Source organism: Prionailurus viverrinus, chromosome A3 (genome assembly GCF_022837055.1).
Source record: "Prionailurus viverrinus isolate Anna chromosome A3, UM_Priviv_1.0, whole genome shotgun sequence".
Classification (NCBI taxonomy): domain Eukaryota; kingdom Metazoa; phylum Chordata; class Mammalia; order Carnivora; family Felidae; genus Prionailurus; species Prionailurus viverrinus.
Window position 1 is genome coordinate 68,501,703 of NC_062563.1, and position 18,149 is coordinate 68,519,851.

The 18,149-nt window shown below is 39.5% G+C and overlaps 1 protein-coding gene across 1 annotated transcript in view; it reads right to left on the bottom strand.

Moving 5' to 3' along the window:
- Nucleotides 1–18,149, bottom strand: part of FSHR (follicle stimulating hormone receptor) — a 179,081-nt gene that overhangs the window by 16,951 nt on the left and 143,981 nt on the right. Inside the window, 4 exon segments of the mRNA XM_047854444.1 lie at nt 1,352–1,426; nt 1,535–1,603; nt 7,035–7,112; nt 8,497–8,568. Coding sequence (XP_047710400.1) covers nt 1,352–1,426; nt 1,535–1,603; nt 7,035–7,112; nt 8,497–8,568 — 294 coding nt within the window.

Genomic DNA, 18,149 nt, shown 5'->3' on the forward strand with positions numbered 1-18,149 from the left:
TTTCTGTGAGGAAACCAAGGCTTAGAGAGATGAAGGAATGGTTTTAAATCAAAGTAGTCTTCTCTGGCCTCTCTGCTTTCATCACGCCGATACTTTCTTCTTTTGCATATACTGCCCCATCTCAAGCCAGCCATACTGAAATAATCATTGAACTTTTTTGAATAGAGTCCTATATATGGGTCAAACACATGCTCTGCCATGAATAATCACCCTCTGGAGTTTCTGCTCTACCATACGGGCTAGTGCTAGAGAGACACTATATTCCAGCCTGAAAGAGAATATAAGCTTTTGGGTGAAAATTAAAGTGATGATAGATGGGAGGGAGGTAGATAAACACACACATGGGAACTGATATTGACTGTCAAGAGGTTCAGGCTAGTGGCTCTCAAATGCCTAAATTTACCTTAGGCAGGCCACAGAAGGATCACCTAGTAAAACTTGAGTTTTTTATATGTTTGCTTATTTCTTTGCTCACTATTTTTTTCTTGCATATGACTTCTTCCTTCTGGGTTCCTTCCTTCCTACAGTACATTTATCAGTAGATGGAGTAGGTCTTGCTTAGAGCCCAGGAAAACACGTTTTTAAAAAGCTCTTGGAGATTGGGGTCCCTGCAGCCATAAAGGCTGTCAAAGTCACAGGAGGAAGAATTCACTGTTGACTGAGGTTGTCAGGGAAGAGGTGGCAGTTAGCATGACCCCAATGGAGGGGCAGGGGCCGATGAGCATATGGGCAGTCCCTCATGGAGAGATTGAGATGAGGAAGCAACACCAGGAGGAGGGGTCCTCATGCTGGGCTGTGAGGTACTGGATGAGTCCCAAGAGGTCTGATTTAAGGCAAAGAGGATCCAAAAATAAGTGGTGTGTGGGGATCTCTCAGGGGAGGAAACTCCTAGACATTGAAGGTGAGGAAAGAGAACTGTGCTTTCCCTTTCATGGAAGGAATGTATAGCAGAGTCGTTAAGAGTCTATGCTATGAGTCAGACCAGTTTGATGTTAAATGCATGCTCCAAAGTTTCAATGGCTTTGGGTGAGTTAGTTAACCCCTCCAGGGAAGTCAGTTTTTCCTTCTCTAAAATGGGAACAATAGCTCCTCCTGCAGAGGTTTTATAAGGATTAAATTTGAAAATGCATCTTAAGCTTTTAAAACACTGCGGCTTGGTAAGGGCTCATTAAATATTTGTTGTTATTGTTGCTGTTATGTGGATCAGCTTAAATTGTCCCTGTAAGTCTTTGTAGATAACACAAATAAAAACTGCCAGCTCTGTATGGGAAGCTTCTCTGAATTGGAGAAAGTTGACTTCTAAGTTATACATGTTGATATGTAGCACATGGAAACAGGAGAAGCTACTTACAGAATGACTGGTCCAGAGGCTCCCTGGAAAACATCATTAGGCAATTCTTCCAAATTAATGTTATCACTTAGATTCCTGGGGATGGAGATGAGGAAAGAAGGGAAACACGAAGCCACATAAATATCACTGTTGTAAGAGCCATTTCCCTCTAAATGGCCTGGAAGGATAGTCAGGGCTACTTACAGCTCATCTAGTTGGGTTCCATTGAATGCACAGTTGTGTATTTCTTGAATGCCATTCTTATTCAGCCATCTGAAATAAAAGGCCCATTAAAAAACCAATAATGTTAGATGCAAACAATACAGGGGGTTTCATAATTGGAAGCACTGGGGCAAGGTCAGACATTGCAGGTTATTGGCATAAATAAAATGCCACCCTTAAAGCTCAGGGACAGGAGTGGGAGGGAGGCTGATTTATCACTATATAACCTATGTGATGTTTGAAATTTGTATAATTAGCATGTATTACTTATTCAGAAAAAAAATGTTGAAAAGGCACACTTAGGCCTAGCACCTGGATCCTGTAAGGTCTTTGCACACATTATTAGTGGGCAGAGACCATGCCATGGGGGGATAAGACAAAGATCTCTGCCATCCTGCAGAACTGAAATCATACCATTATTGGACAAGTGTTTATAAGACAAGGAACATTTTGTATCCCCTTTCTCTAAGATCTTATGTCTCTCACCCATGCTCATCCATAACAGCAGGCCTGGCTGTCATCAAAAAGTGATCTAATTAAGCTGTCAGACAACCTGAACATCTCCTGTGACCCATAGGGACCTGGTTATTGAAGGCTTGTGGAGGTGGCTCTGGGTTAAGCCAGAAAGGAAGAGAAATCAATTACAGAGACTGGGCTGCGGCAGGGCACAGTACTGTGAGTGGAAGCAGGAGGGGGCTTTGAGGTTGATGGGGGCTGGATGTGGAACAGTCATCCTGAGTGTGCAGAGGACGGTGAGCAGGTCTGTCTGGATAGGGGAGCCCAAGGACACCTTGGGCTGACAACACAGCACTGCTGTGCTCCTGGATGGATCTGAAAACAAAACAAAATCGAGGTTGGGAGCGCTTAGCCTGAGGAGCCTTTGACTGCCTGCTCTTGATTTGCTGTCAGGTTCTTTTTCCTGTCAGGCTCAGTGGGTTTACAGTGTTTGAAAAACCGAGCCAGAGAGGCTCCTACATGTTCAGGACTCTATTTCCTGGCCTGCAATGGGTAACTAGAAACACTTAAAATCACAGGACAGCAACAGCATGTTTTTTCCTTTTTCCTGACAACCAGTATACCTAAAAAAAAAAAAAAAAAAAAAAAAAATCTAGACAGGAACCAGATAAATCTTCTTAAAACATAAGCACCAATTGGTGAGTTCTGATGGCCAAGAAGTGGCTATACACCCCCACACCCCACTAACCTTGCCACTACCTACCTACACCCCAGCTCTACAGCCTCCTGACTGCTTTGCCAACCTGTTCCCAGGTAGTGAATTGCTGGAGCAGCTGCCCCTAACCTGTGGGATGTAGGTCCCTGGGATTTTGGATCAAACACAGGAGATTAGTGAACTTCTTCTGTAAAGGGCCAGGCCTTTTTAGGTTTTGTGGGCCAAGAGGCAAAATGGAGGATATTACATAGATGCTTTATACAGGCACTTATAAAGCAATGTCACAAATGTTTCCACTAAATTTAAAATGTAACAACAGAGTAAAAATTTTTTTGTAATAGCGGTCTATTGAAAAGAGTGGATTTCTTGCTTTCTCTCTCTCTCTCCCTTTCTCTCTCTCTCTCTCCCCCCTCCCCACCTCTCCCCCTCCCCATCTCTCTCCCTCCCCCTTTCTCTCACCCCCTCTCCCCCTCCCTCCATTTCTCTCTTTCTCTCTTTCTCTTTTTCTCTTTCTCTTTCTTTCTTGCCTGTCTTTTCTTGCCTGTCTTTTCTTGCCTGTCTTTTCTTGCCTGTCTTTTCTTGCCTGTCTTTTCTTGCCTGTCTTTTCTTGCCTGTCTTTTCTTGCCTGTCTTTTCTTGCCTGTCTTTTCTTGCCTGTCTTTTCTTGCCTGTCTTTTCTTGCCTGTCTTTTCTTGCCTGTCTTTTCTTGCCTGTCTTTTCTTGCCTGTCTTTTCTTGCCTGTCTTTTCTTGCCTGTCTTTTCTTGCCTGTCTTTTCTTGCCTGTCTTTTCTTGCCTGTCTTTTCTTGCCTGTCTTTTCTTGCCTGTCTTTTCTTGCCTGTCTTTTCTTGCCTGTCTTTTCTTGCCTGTCTTTTCTTGCCTGTCTTTTCTTGCCTGTCTTCTCTTGCCTATCTTTTGTCTGTCTTGTCTTCTCTTGTCTTCTCTTTCGCAGAATACCATTTTACTTAAGTTACTTTCAATGGTAATGTTCCCTGCAATCAAAATGTTCACTTCTAAAAACTTGTACTAATTTATGGTCCAGGTTTGGCTGACCCTTCATCTAACACAAGGGGTATGTAAATCCAGATGGGCTCCAACTATGTTTCTGAACACAAGATAGTATTTTCTGTACATATATTTCCTGCAAATAGATGTTGTTATGATTACATATCATAGAGGCTAATTTAGAAGAATTACTGTATTTGAAGTAACCCTTTGTCTTTATGGACTTTGCTTAATCAATGGATACCATCATATGGGGAGAGGGTAGAATTTTTTGATGTCAACAATGGATCTTTACACAAAAACCAAGTGATGCCCAGAACCTCTGCCCTGGGATTTACATGAGGTGGTAGCACTCAGCCACTAACAACGAGAAGCTGACACTTATGAAGTATAACTCTTAGCCTCTTAAGAGAGACAATGGCCGTTTTAAAGCCTGATGATGATGACGACAAGGACAATCTGGGCACCGTATTGACTAATGAATAACTGGATCATGGTTTTCTCGAATTTTTACACATAGGTAGCTTTGGTAGAGGCTCAGGAGCTCCAGAAGCAGAAATTGCCCTCAGCCTGAAGAGTGAAGGTGCTGGGGGTGACCTGGCCTATTAAAGCTCCCTGGGGTAGGCAAGAGAGATAGAAACCGGTTGAGGAAGAGAGGAAATGCACATGGAGTGAGCCTTTTCTATGGCTGGGATGTGTGGGAGCTGATAGACCTGTAGCCTCATTTAATTTTTCCCCAAATCTGAGGCCATTCTGCTAATTGGCCATGGCTAGGTGTTTTCATTCGGACCCTCTGGTTGCAGGGTAGGGGTGGGAAGGGGCTCAGAGGCCTCAACATGGTGGACATTTAATCACTCATTTTCCTCTGAGTCACTAGCCAAGTATTTGATAATCCTTTATTACTGGGTTGTTTGAAAAAAATGTGTGTGTGTAATATTTATATGTATGTTGTATATGTACAATAAAGGTATTTTTAGAACAGGGTGTCAGTATTTTGAAAAATGCCAGTGCATAGAAAATGTTATCAGTCCTCCATGCCATTTTGCCATGCTTCCTTTTCTGAATATTCATAGGGGGAGAAAGTAGCCCTGCATCCAGAGGTAGCACCAAAATTAAGAAAAACTGGAGTGTTAATCTATGTTGAGTATGAATTTTCTGATTCTATTATCTATGGGTAAGGACCATCTGAGGTCAAGAAAAGATTTTGTTCTCACAAAAATGAATTTATCCTTTAGAGATATGTCTGAGAAGTATTGACTCTCAAGAAAGCTCTCTTTGGGAGAGTATGCTCTTCTGTCTTGTGTTCTGGACAAAAATAATGGCTTGCCAAAGTAGAAAACAGTGGAAATATCAGCACACTCCCACTTAATGATACATTTTTATAAAATATTCTGAATAGATTTGCCACATGATAATATTAAGTGACTTTGAATTACTGGATTTAAAAATGACACCTGTGTTAAGGCAAGTTTTATTTTTTTATTATTTTTTAAATTTTTTTTTAACGTTTATTCATTTTTGAGACAGAGAGAGACAGAGCATGAACAGGGGAGGGTCAGAGAGAGAGGGAGACACAGAATCGGAAACAGGCTCCAGGCTCCGAGCTGTCAGCACAGAGCCCGACGCGGGGCTCGAACTCACGGACCGCAAGCTCATGACCTGAGCTTAAGTCGGCCGCTTAACAGACTGAGCCACCCAGGCGCCCCAAGGCAAGTTTTAAGCACAGATATGCAGGGGCAACTGATGACCTTTATCACTAGTCTCCTTCCATATGTAGCACGGCAGTCCATTCACTGTTGTTTGTGCTCTAACCCGCCAGGCTGATGTTACTAAGGTGCTTGCTATTTTCCCCTTTTCCTTCTATCTCCCGTATTCCCTTTTTTTTTTTTTTTTTTAATCTTCATATCCTTGATGATTCTGTTTCTTCTGTTTGCTCTTTGCCTGGCTACATCCCACTTATCGTTAAAGCCTATCTTAGACGCAACTTCCTTTCTCAGCCACCTTTCCCTCATTAAACTGTTCCTTCAACCCTCACATCACACGCCAGTCAGAATAAATTAATCCTTCTTCAGTCTTAGAATAGTTGCTTTTATTTTGCACACTTTTAGTTCTGTTTATATTTTAATTCATATATTTTGCTCTCTCCTTCACTCATATTTCCCACACCCCATCAACTTATTCCAATACATGTGTACATAAATTCTGAATATCATCAGTGTATTAAAAGCAAGGCTTAGGTAGGACTCACTAAAAATTTTTGTTGTAATAACATATGCTCTGAATACATGCCTTTGATTTTATTTTTTCCTTCACACTTGCAATTCCTCCACTAGTCTCTTTGAAACCTTTCTGTTGTTCTTTGTAATTAATTTACATCAAATGCTGTGCTTAGCTTTAATCTTCATTATTTCCTCATCTCTGTTTCTTCCCCCTTTCCTTTTTTGTATTGCTGAGTAGTCACTGAATCATGTTGCTGCTTTGAAAATGACTAAAATTCTTTCTTGGCTGGAACTTACCTTTTGTACATAATGACATATTTTAAAGACAAACAGAAACACACATTACTATATTTTTTAAAATTGTGACAATTTGTGAAATGGAAGGATAAAATGCTTTCTTTACAGATGTAATGGCAATTACCAGTTTCCCAAATGCCATTCTGTTAACCTAACTTTCATGGGTCCCACAAACTCTTGGGTAGGCTCTAGCACTCTATTTCTTGGCCATTTTGGGGAGTGGGTAAACTGTCACACTGCTCGTAATAGAGAAGATTCCAAAGTAGTCCATCAATGGCACAGAGTGCATTTAAAAACATTCCCAAAAGTCAGAGGGAGTAACTCAGGCTCATTAAAAAAATGTGATTGTTCCAAGAAAATGAGAAGTCATCTTATGCCCAGCATGGGGTTGAATAGGAGCTGCTTGGCATGGTTATGAGAGAATATCTTTTGAATTCAGCCTCCTTCTTGATCTTTTTCTCTGGGCAACAAAAGCCTTGCCAGGCAATAACTAGCTTTATTGATGCATGAGTTCTTCTGTCCTTCAGAACAGATGTTGCATCACAGGAGACCATCACTCACAGAGCAATTTTAAATACTTGAATCGCACCACAGAATCATAAATTATTAACATGACTCCATGTTGTGATTCTGAAATACAAAGATGGAAATGAGAGAAAAATACTGAACCAGACAGAAATTTAAATGGTGAAATGCCAAAGTTACCTAAACACAAAAGGAGCATCCTGTTAAGAAAAAGATGATTAAATGAAAAACCAAATGTTACTCCATTGGAGTTTTTTTCTTTACTTACAAAATCATACTTTCAAAACTCAGCCCCATGAAAGAATTTCTTTCGACTGTGTGGATGTTTATATTATCTTGAATGTCTCTAGAAGAAAGAACAGGTACATTAGGTATTTATGCCAGCTCCACTCAAGTAACCTTCCAGCATTTAATTTCCTTGGCATGATGTGGTCTTTAGCTGAGGCAATGTTTGAACAGTTACTGTTTGGAAAGATGATGAGTTAAAAGTTAGGGAAATAAATGACCTCTAATTTATCTTCAGTATATCCGTTCTTAAAAGTGAAATTGCAGACATGCAGTCTCTTGTCTCTGAACATTTCCTTAGCTAATTTCACTGTGTTAAAGTTCTAGGAGACTCCTTTATTATCCTTGACTGCTCAGTATGCCAAAGCTACCTTTCACCTCCAAACCAAACTTCTCCATTCCCTATAGTTGGGACTTCATCTTCCTCCCGTCTCAATTCCCCTCTCACAGCCACTTGACCTCCTTTTCTACCTGGGTCACAGGAAAAATTGTAGCATTGATTTTTCTCTTCCTGAATGAAGGGGTGGGGAAAGTCTCATTTTTTGGTTTGTGTCCCTCATCCTCCCATCAAGCTTGACTGTTGGGTCAGATTTAACAAATAAACTGTATATAGAAGTGGTAAACTGCTTAGAACAATTTGAGAAATGTTAAGATTTTCTTTTTCTCTCCCTTTTCCCCTTTGTCCTTAGCTCCTTATACCACTTCCCTACCATTTCCAGATTCTTAAAATTTCACTATTGAAAATACACTTGGCACTACACACTTTTTTCCCCTGTTCTTTAAAAATTCAGATGTCTTGGGGCGCCTGGGTGGCTCAGTCGGTTGAGCGTCTGACTTCGGCTCAAGTTGTGATCTCGCAGTCGGTCAGTTTGAGCCCCACGTCAGGCTCTGTGCTGACAGCTCAGAGCCTGGAGCCTGTTTCAGATTTTGTGTCTCCCTCTCTCTGACCCTCCCCCATTCACGCTCTGTCTCTCTCTGTCTCAAAAATAAATAAAGGTTAAAAAAAATTAAAAAAAATTCAGATGTCTTGGGAAAAGGCAAATAGCTTATGTTGCTGACAGTGTGAATTTGTTTGTCAAGTGGTTTCTTTATGCCTAGTATAGTAGATTTCTGGAGGGAAGAGGTGAGGGTGGGAGAAGACTGGGGTGGTGGGGTAGTTGTAGTGGGAAGGGCATGTAAATCACTAAATAGTGAAGAAAGGAGAGACTACTTGATTTGCTACAAACTGGTTGTGTTGACAACAGTCTTATTGAGGAGACTTCTGTCTCCACACTGAGCTTAGCTGGCTTTCAGGTAAAACCAAGGTTGCTTGCTCTTGGCCTTACTACCTCTGCTTACCCAGAGTGACCTATTTGGAGGATGTAGGCTAAACAATACATATTACAGGCCCAGTGGCTGTTGGGCAAGCATCTATTGATTAGGTAAATACTCAAGGAAAAACTTACAGTAGAACCTTTTGGAGAGATTGAATCTTGTGAACAGCTGGCAAGTGCTTAATACCTGTGTTGGATATTAACCTAGAGAGAGACAAAATAAGAGTGAGAAAAAAGTGAACATGGCTATCTTAACAATTGCTAAGGTATGAGCTTTCCAAATTCAAAATAACGATTTTGAGCTATCAGAAAAACCTACCAGAAAATCCCATAATATTGTTGACTCATGCTTACCTTTTCTATTTTAAGGCTGTGACCAAGGTCTAGCAAGGTATTGATTCCTTGGAGAAAATAAAGCAGAAAGGGGCTGCTATGTTACATGCACAATGCTCTTTTTTTTTTAAGATAAGTTAACATGATCAAAAAGAAACTTGTAACTAGATAACAAAATGTTCCTAAATCACCCTTTGTTTCCCACCTTCACATATTCTTTGGAGAGCTGACCCCAGTCCATATAATTCTGTTGAGATTAGAACATGAGGTTCTGTGCCCTTTGATGGAGTATGCATGTAACCTAAACTGTGTCAATCAGACTGTCTCCTGGGAAGTGTTTGGAAGTTGATGAGAGCTGAGTCCACTGGTGCCATCACCCTTAAGAGATAAACCATAAATTTCTGTAGCTGAAATGTCCAGAACTATAAAGGATCCTTCCCAAGGCCTGCTTGTGTTAGCCTGGGTTCCCCAGGAAGCAAGTCTTGAGAAGCCTGGGCTATAGGTAGTATATTTGATAATGAGCTCAAAGAGTTTGTGGCAGCAGTAATGAAACAGGGAAGAAAGATAATCAATACAAAGATAAGTTGTTGAGTTGGCCACCGCTACTGGTTACTGGTCCTTTATGCCAAGGACTTGATTTAGGAGATTTTCAAAATGGATCTGAGAGTTGTTGCTCTGAACTGGGGAGAAGAGTAAGCATTTATTTATGGACTATTATTTCGTTTTGGTCAGATGTGTCTCCATGGTGTTAACTCCCCACCTCTTGACTTGCATGCCCTAGTGTCTAGTGGGTTCCTGCCAGGACAGAAGACCTAGGACAGGAAATGAGAGGTATACAAGGCTAAGCTAGATGCAGTCCATTTGCACCTTCATTAAGCTGGTTGAATGTGAGTGGAATGGCTGCCACAGCAGTGGTAAACGTTTTGAAGTGACACATGAGAGTTGTTTGACAGCTTCTTGTTCAGCATTTCCTTCTTTCTTGTGAGTTGCTCTGAATCCTTCTAATACCTCCTCATTACCATTTTTCTTTTCTATGTTTGGCTGACCAACCAGAGTTGGTCTTGGTCATTTGCAATGTAAAGAATCTTCACTGGTACAGTCATCGTGAAGGATCATGTGTCCTTTTGGGTTTATGATGCTAGAGCAGACTTTGGTATCTTGTTCTTTGCTTCTAAGCTCGGAGAGTCAGTGAATTCTGCTATGGGTTCTCTAATGGTTCTCAGGTGTTTTGTTCCCTCTTCATTCTTATTGATTGATGGAGGCTCCATCTTGGTCAGTTCTGCTGATTACTTCAACAGCCCTTGATGGGTACTCCTTTGTTTTGATCAGTTTCTGTTCCTATGATTTTGCCTCTTCCAAAATGTTATATGAGTGCAATTATATATTATGCAACTTTTTGAATCTGGCTTCTTTCATCCAGTATAATGCATTTGATAGTCTTCCATCATGTTGTATTTATCAATAGTTCATTGTTTTTTATTGCTGAGTAGTATTCCATTGTAAGTGTGTATCACAGTTTATCCATTTATAAGTTGAAGGACATATAGATTGTTTCCAGTTTTTGTGATAATTAAAAAGCTGCTTTAAACATTGGTGGTGGTGGTGGTGGTGTTTGTGTGTAGGCATGTACGCATTTCATGTGAAAGCGAGAGAAAGAACATTTTTCTTTATCTTGGATAAATACCTAAGAGTAGAATTGCTGAGTTGCATAGTAAGTGTATATTTAACTTTATTAGAATCTGCTGAACTGTTTTCCAAAGTGACTACCATTATGCGTTGCCATCAGCAGTGTATGAGAGTTCTAGTTGTCCCACATCCTTTGGTTATGTTAAAAAAAATTCTTAGAATATAAAAGTAATAAATGTTGAGTGTGGGAATTATGGAAAATATGGTAACATTTAGAGAAGAAAGTAAAAATCACCTCTAGTTTGACCACCCGGAGAGTTTCTGCCAACATTGAGAGCTTGATGTTTCTACAAAAACAAATGGCCTTCATAGTTGCTTTCCACAATCTGAGATTCTACTCATTCTAACAGAAACATTGCCACAAGTAAGTATCTACTAGCTTGACACAGCCCTATTCCACACTTTAATTTAATCATATCCGGCCATCTACCATTTTTAGATCTCTTCTCATGTATCTATGACGTATGCCCTTAATGAGATATCAAAGTAAGGACCATATTTAATATCCTCTGACAGTCTATACAACTGTGTGCAGATTTGGAATGTAGTATGTGCTCATAAAATATTGAGTTAATTGGCTGATGTTTCTAAAACATTTCTTGAATCTGTCACTGGGAATATATAAAAATTCTTACTCACTTAACTTGTCTGCCATCATTGCTACCTGGAGTAATTAATCTGAAACAGAGCCAGGGAAGACTGCAGGCCAAGAATTGGTAGAACCTATGGGCCAACTCTGTCATGAACTAGACACAACCCATCTCATCTCTTGAGACTGGAAAGGATGTGGAGTGTGTGAATATCAAGGTAGACATTCTATCAGACACCTCTATACTTTGCTTCATTCTCTCGGTCCATCTTTTACTCTAGCTGTTACCATAGCAACTAACTACATACAGGCTTGACAGATATTGGTTGCAGCTATACTGATTGTCTCATTTTCTGCCCTGGGCTTCTTTGCCACCCGTGAGTGGGACACCTAAAGGGATCTGTTCTACCATTCAGAGACGTGTGCAAATTGGGAAGTGCAAGGGAGTTGGTACCCCATAGGGCAACTTTTGACTAGTGTTGAACTCCTGTCTTCTATTATTTGGGTGAAGAATTCTGAATATATTCTAAATGACACTTAGGAGGGACTCTAACATGACTGAACCCCAATTTTCTGGTGGTGATGAGCTGATAATACATTCCTAAGTTGGCTTTCCTTCTTTATTTTGTTCTCCTTAGTCATCCAATCTCTTTCCTTGGGTTTAGGTATAAAAATAAATTACTTGCATATAAGTTCTTCCTCAGACATGTTTTAGAGAACCTAGGCTAAGACAAATACCAGCTTACACTGAATCTCACATTTACATAGATTCCCTGATGGTTGCTATTTCCTTTTACTCCAAATCTGTCTCTCCTTGCACCCTAGCCCTGTTTCTCTTCCTTCTTCTACTGTAAAATTTCTAGAAAGAGTTGTCTGCATCTGTTGTCTTTATTTTCTTGTATGCTGTTCCTTTTCCACCTGCTCCAAGAATTTTCATGATGCATCTCTCCACCAAAATTACTTTGTCATTCATCAAACGCACCAATCCATAACTAATAAATCTAATGAGCAATTTAAATTCTCATTTTTAAAAACCTTTTTCAGGAGAATTCAGTACTCTTTGTCAATATTCCTTTCCTGTTAGCTTTTGTCATTTTGCACTCATCTGTTGTTCTTCCTCTTAATTCATTTTATTTTATTTTTGACATCCCCTCCTCCAGCTTTATTCTGAGCCTTTTCCTTTTTTCTCTATCATCTTGCTGGGAATATCTCATTTACCATGGCTTTAAGTACTATCAATATGGTGACAACTCAGATTGATACTTGACTTCTGACTGCTATAGTCTGTCTCTAATTAAAGTTTACTTTATATATTCTTCAGAATGTCTCATTGGCATAGAAAACTAATTTTTTTCCCTCATCACCTCTGCCAAACTGTTCTCAATACTTCCTCATAAATAGCACTACCATCTATCATTTGTTGGTTACACATGTGACCATTAAACTTGGCTTCTTCTCTGCCCAACATCAATACATCTCAAAGTCCTCTTAGATTTCATTTCCAAGAGATTTCTTGATTCCATGCAATTACTTCCAACACTACTGATACCATTCTAGAATAAGCCACCATTTTCTTTCCTCTAGGTCTCTGCCATAGATTTCCCATATAGGTAATCTTGTCTTTTTCGAACCCATTCTCCATACAGCATCCAGAGAATTCTTTTAAAAAATGTAAATTAGATGGCTATCATCCTCTGCTTTTCTTTTGTTCTTTTCCATTATAGACTTGATACTTCTTACTGCCTACTCTTGGACCTTATCTCGTGCCATCCTTCCAATACACTTCAACACCAGTAGCTTTCACCCAGTTCCTCGGATACACTAAATTATTCCCTGTTACCAGGCATTTGCCCATGCTCTATATGGAAGACTGACCACCTGCTCCTTTCTTGGCCCACCTCAACTTATCCCTCAGGGCTCAGTTACAAATGTCATTTTCTTGGTGAAGAGCTCTCTGATTGCTGATTTAAATTAAGGCCCCTGATTTATTCCTGGTATAATCATGTCTTGTTTAGAACTTTTTCTTTTTCACACCCTTCAAAATTCTAAACTATATATTTTATTTATTCAATATCCATCTCTTCAACCAGATTGTGAATGACCTGAGCACAGAAATCATGTTTTTCCTGAAAAACAAAAACAGTGTTGGCACATATAATTTGCTTGATGTTTATCAGGCCAGGCAATGTGCTATGTGCTGTCAAAAGATGAGCACTAAAAGGAATCATTCACTACCTGTGTTCATTACACCTAATGGATTTGACATTATATGGATAGCAACCTAGCTCTGTCTCTTAATGAATTAGTATTACTTGTATAAAATTGAAGGAGGGAAGAATTTATGCTTGTAAAAGAGAATGGTACATTATTTGCTATCAATAGCATGAGCTTCTGAAGCCACAATACTTAAGGGATATCTGTAAATGTCTATAGATGCACGTGGAAATCTTTGGCTTTTATAGAAAACACACAGCAAAATGGCTAAAATTATTCCAGTAGTGCTAAGTTTAAGACACTTAAGAAGATCTAGTGACCATCTAGTGAGATGGATTATTGGTGATAACTCTATAGCTAAGACTCTCCATAACCCCAAGATAACTCAGGAAATGGAGTTCGGATGAACACTTAGTTTTCAATTCATTTTTCTCCTTTGATCAATAAATTCATGTCTGATGGAGGCTGGAAATGGGTAATCACCTACAAGCTCTGTCTCAATGGGTTTGCTTTGGTCAGATGACTGTTTGCTGCAAAATTATTTTGATTCACTCAACTGTGGTTTATCTTGAAAAACAGGTAAAGGCCTGAGGGTAAAATGTCAGCAAATTTAAGTCCTGCAAAAAGATCTTCTAAAGAAAAGCTTACAGTTCTCCTTTCTCAACAGCCAGTTTCACATTCTGAGCTGATGTTAACACCTTTCATGCCTGACTGTCCCTCATCTTGAGGTAATGAAAATGAGCACTGCTTCCATTGGGGTGAACTTAATGAGGTCCTTCTATTGCTGGAAACCATTCCCACTATGTGCTGCCATGTAAGAATATACTTGCCTTTTAGTACACATACTGCCAAAGCAAGTGTTATACTTGCCTTTTATGAACAGGTGACCCCACAGCTCTGAGGCTCATTGGTGAAAACATCAATTATGCTTTTATTAATCTCCAGGAGAGCTGGTGAGTTTTTAACTCTTAAATTGTGTGTGTTCTTAGTTTTATTACATTGGAAAATATGCCTTCCTTCCATACAACCTCCATTCCATTCCATCCAAGAGTGGACACCAAAGACCATCTCTTGGTTCCAGAAAGCTTGCAGCTGAATTAAGCAGTTCAGGCTAGCACAGATGAAATACTCAGACAGGTCTAGTTCTAAACTGTGTATTACTTATTGAGTGTATTAAGAGTTCAGAGAAGGGGAGAGCAATTTGGGTTGGAACAGTCATGGAGGACTTCTTATAGGAAAGAAAAAATCCCAGATTTATGAGTATAGAGCTTATTGGCCTGAATGAGAGAAGTGGACACATGTGGATAGACCACAGGAAGGGTGTGACAGAACAGAGGAAGATGGAACTGAAAGGGAAGGAGGAGGAAGCATCTCAAGAACCTTTACAACTAGGTAGGGAAGTGTAGACTTGATGGGTAAGTGATTGGAAGTCACTTTTGGATGCTGAAAGAGGATATAAGACTTAAGGACTCTCTAAGCAGAGGTGGCCCATGTTTCCACAATCACATAACACTGGACTTAATAGTGGTGGCCAGGACAAACCAGTTGCTGGTTGAGACCCAACTGCATAACCCAACGAATGGAGAAAAGTCAGGAAGGAAAGATCCGCTTCATCACACATGCTAACAAAGAATGTAATTCTTTATCTCTATGCCACCCCAAATCCACCATGGAAGGGAATGGTCAATTCTGAGACTGTGTGAATTAGCTCTTGTAATTGTGAACTGAGGCCAAAATAGAGTTCATGCCAGAGACTGGATGGCTCATTGAAATACTTCAGGCAAATTTGATTTTGATTTAGGAATGGTATGTTGCTGATTGTATGTCCAGGTTAGGGGTCTATAATTTTTGCCAAAGCACATTTCCTAGAAGCTAATGCTGAACTCCTTTTCCTACCTCCTAATTGGTTTCCAATGATAAGGAATTTGTTCACACCTAATTTGAGTCTTTTTTTTTTTTTTTTTTTTTTTTTTGCTTTTTACATTTTTAATTCTTTTGTCTCCTAGATAAAATGAACTTTTTCCTTCTGACCACTCTGGGAGAAGATACTTATCCAATGATGGATAAGAAGGAGAACAGACCGCATTTAATTAATACATGAAAAGACTTGTTACCTTGGGCTCACTGATACTGAGATTTCTATTAACTGCAGATCCTTAGCGATTGGGAATTTGCATCTTTACATACACTACTATAAAAGAAGCTAACATGTACTTTCTGAATCACTAAATAAAGATTGGTTAGGTGTAGAATCCCACAATCTTGGAGTTAGATGGCAGTGTGTAAGAAGCTCTGGTATAATGAAAAGGGCCTTGTACGTAAGATTAAAGACCCTGGATTTGAGTGCCTATCCTCTTACTAGTTGGATGATACTGAGTACTTCACTTGCCTTTTCAGAGCCTCAGTTTCTTTCTGTACAATGACTTTGTGTAAGGAACTACATGAGACAGTGGAGAGCCTGGTTTCCTGCCTCCCCAGCCTCATAACTTCAAAACTGGGACCATTTAACTCCTATTTAGCTTAAACTCACCTCAGCCCCCATAGAAAACAGACTCCTTAGCAATCAGGAGTGGGTAAGAGCATAGTGGTTGGGGGAGAGTTTAATGAACCCAAGGGAAGCATTTTAAAGAGCTCAGCCCTGTTAATGTGGCTGCATATTCTGTTTTGATCTAATATCCTGGCTTATTAATCAGGCTCTGGTCCTATTCTTAGGGCACAGAGCAAAGCTTTGAAACTAGTCAACTCTGAGGCTAGAGGATCTGGGTTCAAGTTCTGTCTGTACCACTTCTTAAGATGTGTGGCCTTAAGAGAGTTAGATGAAGTGTCTAGGTCTCAGATGTTTCATCTTGTACCCAAGAAAATAAAATGTACCTTACAGGAAACCTTAACACCATCCATGTTCAGGCACTCTTATTGGTCCTACTGCAACCTTGTATTCCCCGAGACCCTACATGATTTCCAGGTTCTCCTAGGACCTGGACCATGTTTTGCTTTTTTCCAGTTCTCTTGGGTACTAAGATGCCATTTCCACATCCAGGTCAATGTTGTCCCAATGGGGCTGCCATGGTGCCAGAGTGGGCTGGTCTATTAGCTGCTGCCCAAGGCTCCTTACTCTGTTGCAATACTTGGAAGCCATAGCTACATTTCCCAGATTCTTGCCACTTCCTCTCTCTGATTTCCTTTAGCAATTGCTGATAAACCTGCCTGAATCAACATTCTTGCCTGTCTGATTCTGTGTAGTTTCTGGGTCCTGATTATCACCTAGAGGTTTGTTGGTCATCTCGTGGAAAATTACTGTGAAGAGTGACAAAATTGAAGACTTAGACATTTATAACAAAAATATAAGTGATCCAAATTGGTTGATACTTTCTGTGATAACAAATAATCTCAGAAATAGTGCTACAGAGCAGATATTTTTAAATTAGGCACATTTGGTTTGTCTTCTTAAGGGAAGGGTGATGCAATGCATTTGTAAGAAATCTGCTATGTAGAGACCATTTGGAAAAAATGGAAATAGTTAATTTATTGCTGAAAGTGATGCATGTCATCATTAGTGAAAACTCTAGTATTACACATTTTAAAAAGTAAGGAAATACAACTTTCTAACTGGTTAGAGTTTTTTCATTGTGTTTTGAACACATTCACTGGAAATACAAAAATGCAGTATCTTCCAAGTAGTTTGTAAGAACATTGGATTGAAATTAGGGAAGAAAACTTATTAGCTCAATTTCATCAACATATTTACATAAAAGTAAAGGATAGAACCACTGAGTATGATGACCCAGGGAGTGTAGCTATACGCTTGTCTTCTGTTGGATTTACTTATTGTGATGATATTTTGTCTTCAGCTTTGACAGCCATTGAAATATGGTATGATATGACCGGCGGGTTGCTTTTCCAGTGTTAAACTAAGGATTAAAAAATAATGAAGCACATCCTATGACATTGTTTTCTCTAAAATATTTTTATTATAATTAATGAGAGAAAAATAGGCTTTTTGTGCCACATAAAATGTTATCTAGTGAGACAAGATGTAAATGTAAAAGCATATTATTTATTCAGCATTGTTTCATGCTTTAAAATATTTTTGTGTATATTTTGTAATGTATAAAATAATACTGTAATTGTTATGTATATCCATTTTATAAAGTTATTTGGGAAGTATACTCATACATTTTTGTTTGTTTGCTGATGGGAGGAGGAATCCAGACCATACTGTCCAATACGTAGGACATTTTGCTTGGAAGGAGAAGCCTGTAATTCTGAAGGGCTGCCAGGTGGAAATGGTAATAGATTTGTGCTGTGTTGCTATAGAAAGTAGGTATAGGATTAATAATAATAATGGTTAACATTTATTGAACATTTCCTATGCACCAGGCACCACACCAAGCACTTAACATTGATTATTTTATTTATTCCTGTTCTGTACCTTAGGAGACAAGTATCATTACCATCCTCATATCAGAGTGGTGGAGGAGGCTCAGCTGATAGAGGTCCAGTAACTTTCACAAAGCCACACATAAGGAGAGCAGAGCTAGAGGTTGAATCCACATCTTTCTGACTCTATATAGTTTGTGCTATTACCATTACCTGGCTTAGCATAATGATTGATTCTCATTCATTATGAAAGATGCCCACAGAGGAATGAATGGATTATATAGCTAAGCACTTGGTTCTTTACCTCTGGAAATATGTTCAACTAAATGACGGGAAGGGTTTCTTCATGAGGAGTGTGATATTTTAACTTGTAATAAATATTTCATCTATGTTCCCCTTCCTGGTCCAGAACTTTTGGGTTGGTGAACATGTGGAGATGTGGGGAGAGTGGTGGGCATGGGAGCTCTGAACCTTTTCCCCACATCTTTCCCTATTCATCTCTTCTATATGGCTGTTTCTGAGTTATATCCCTTTATAATAAGCTGGTAATCTAGTAAGAAAAATGTTTCGGTGAGGTTCTATAAGC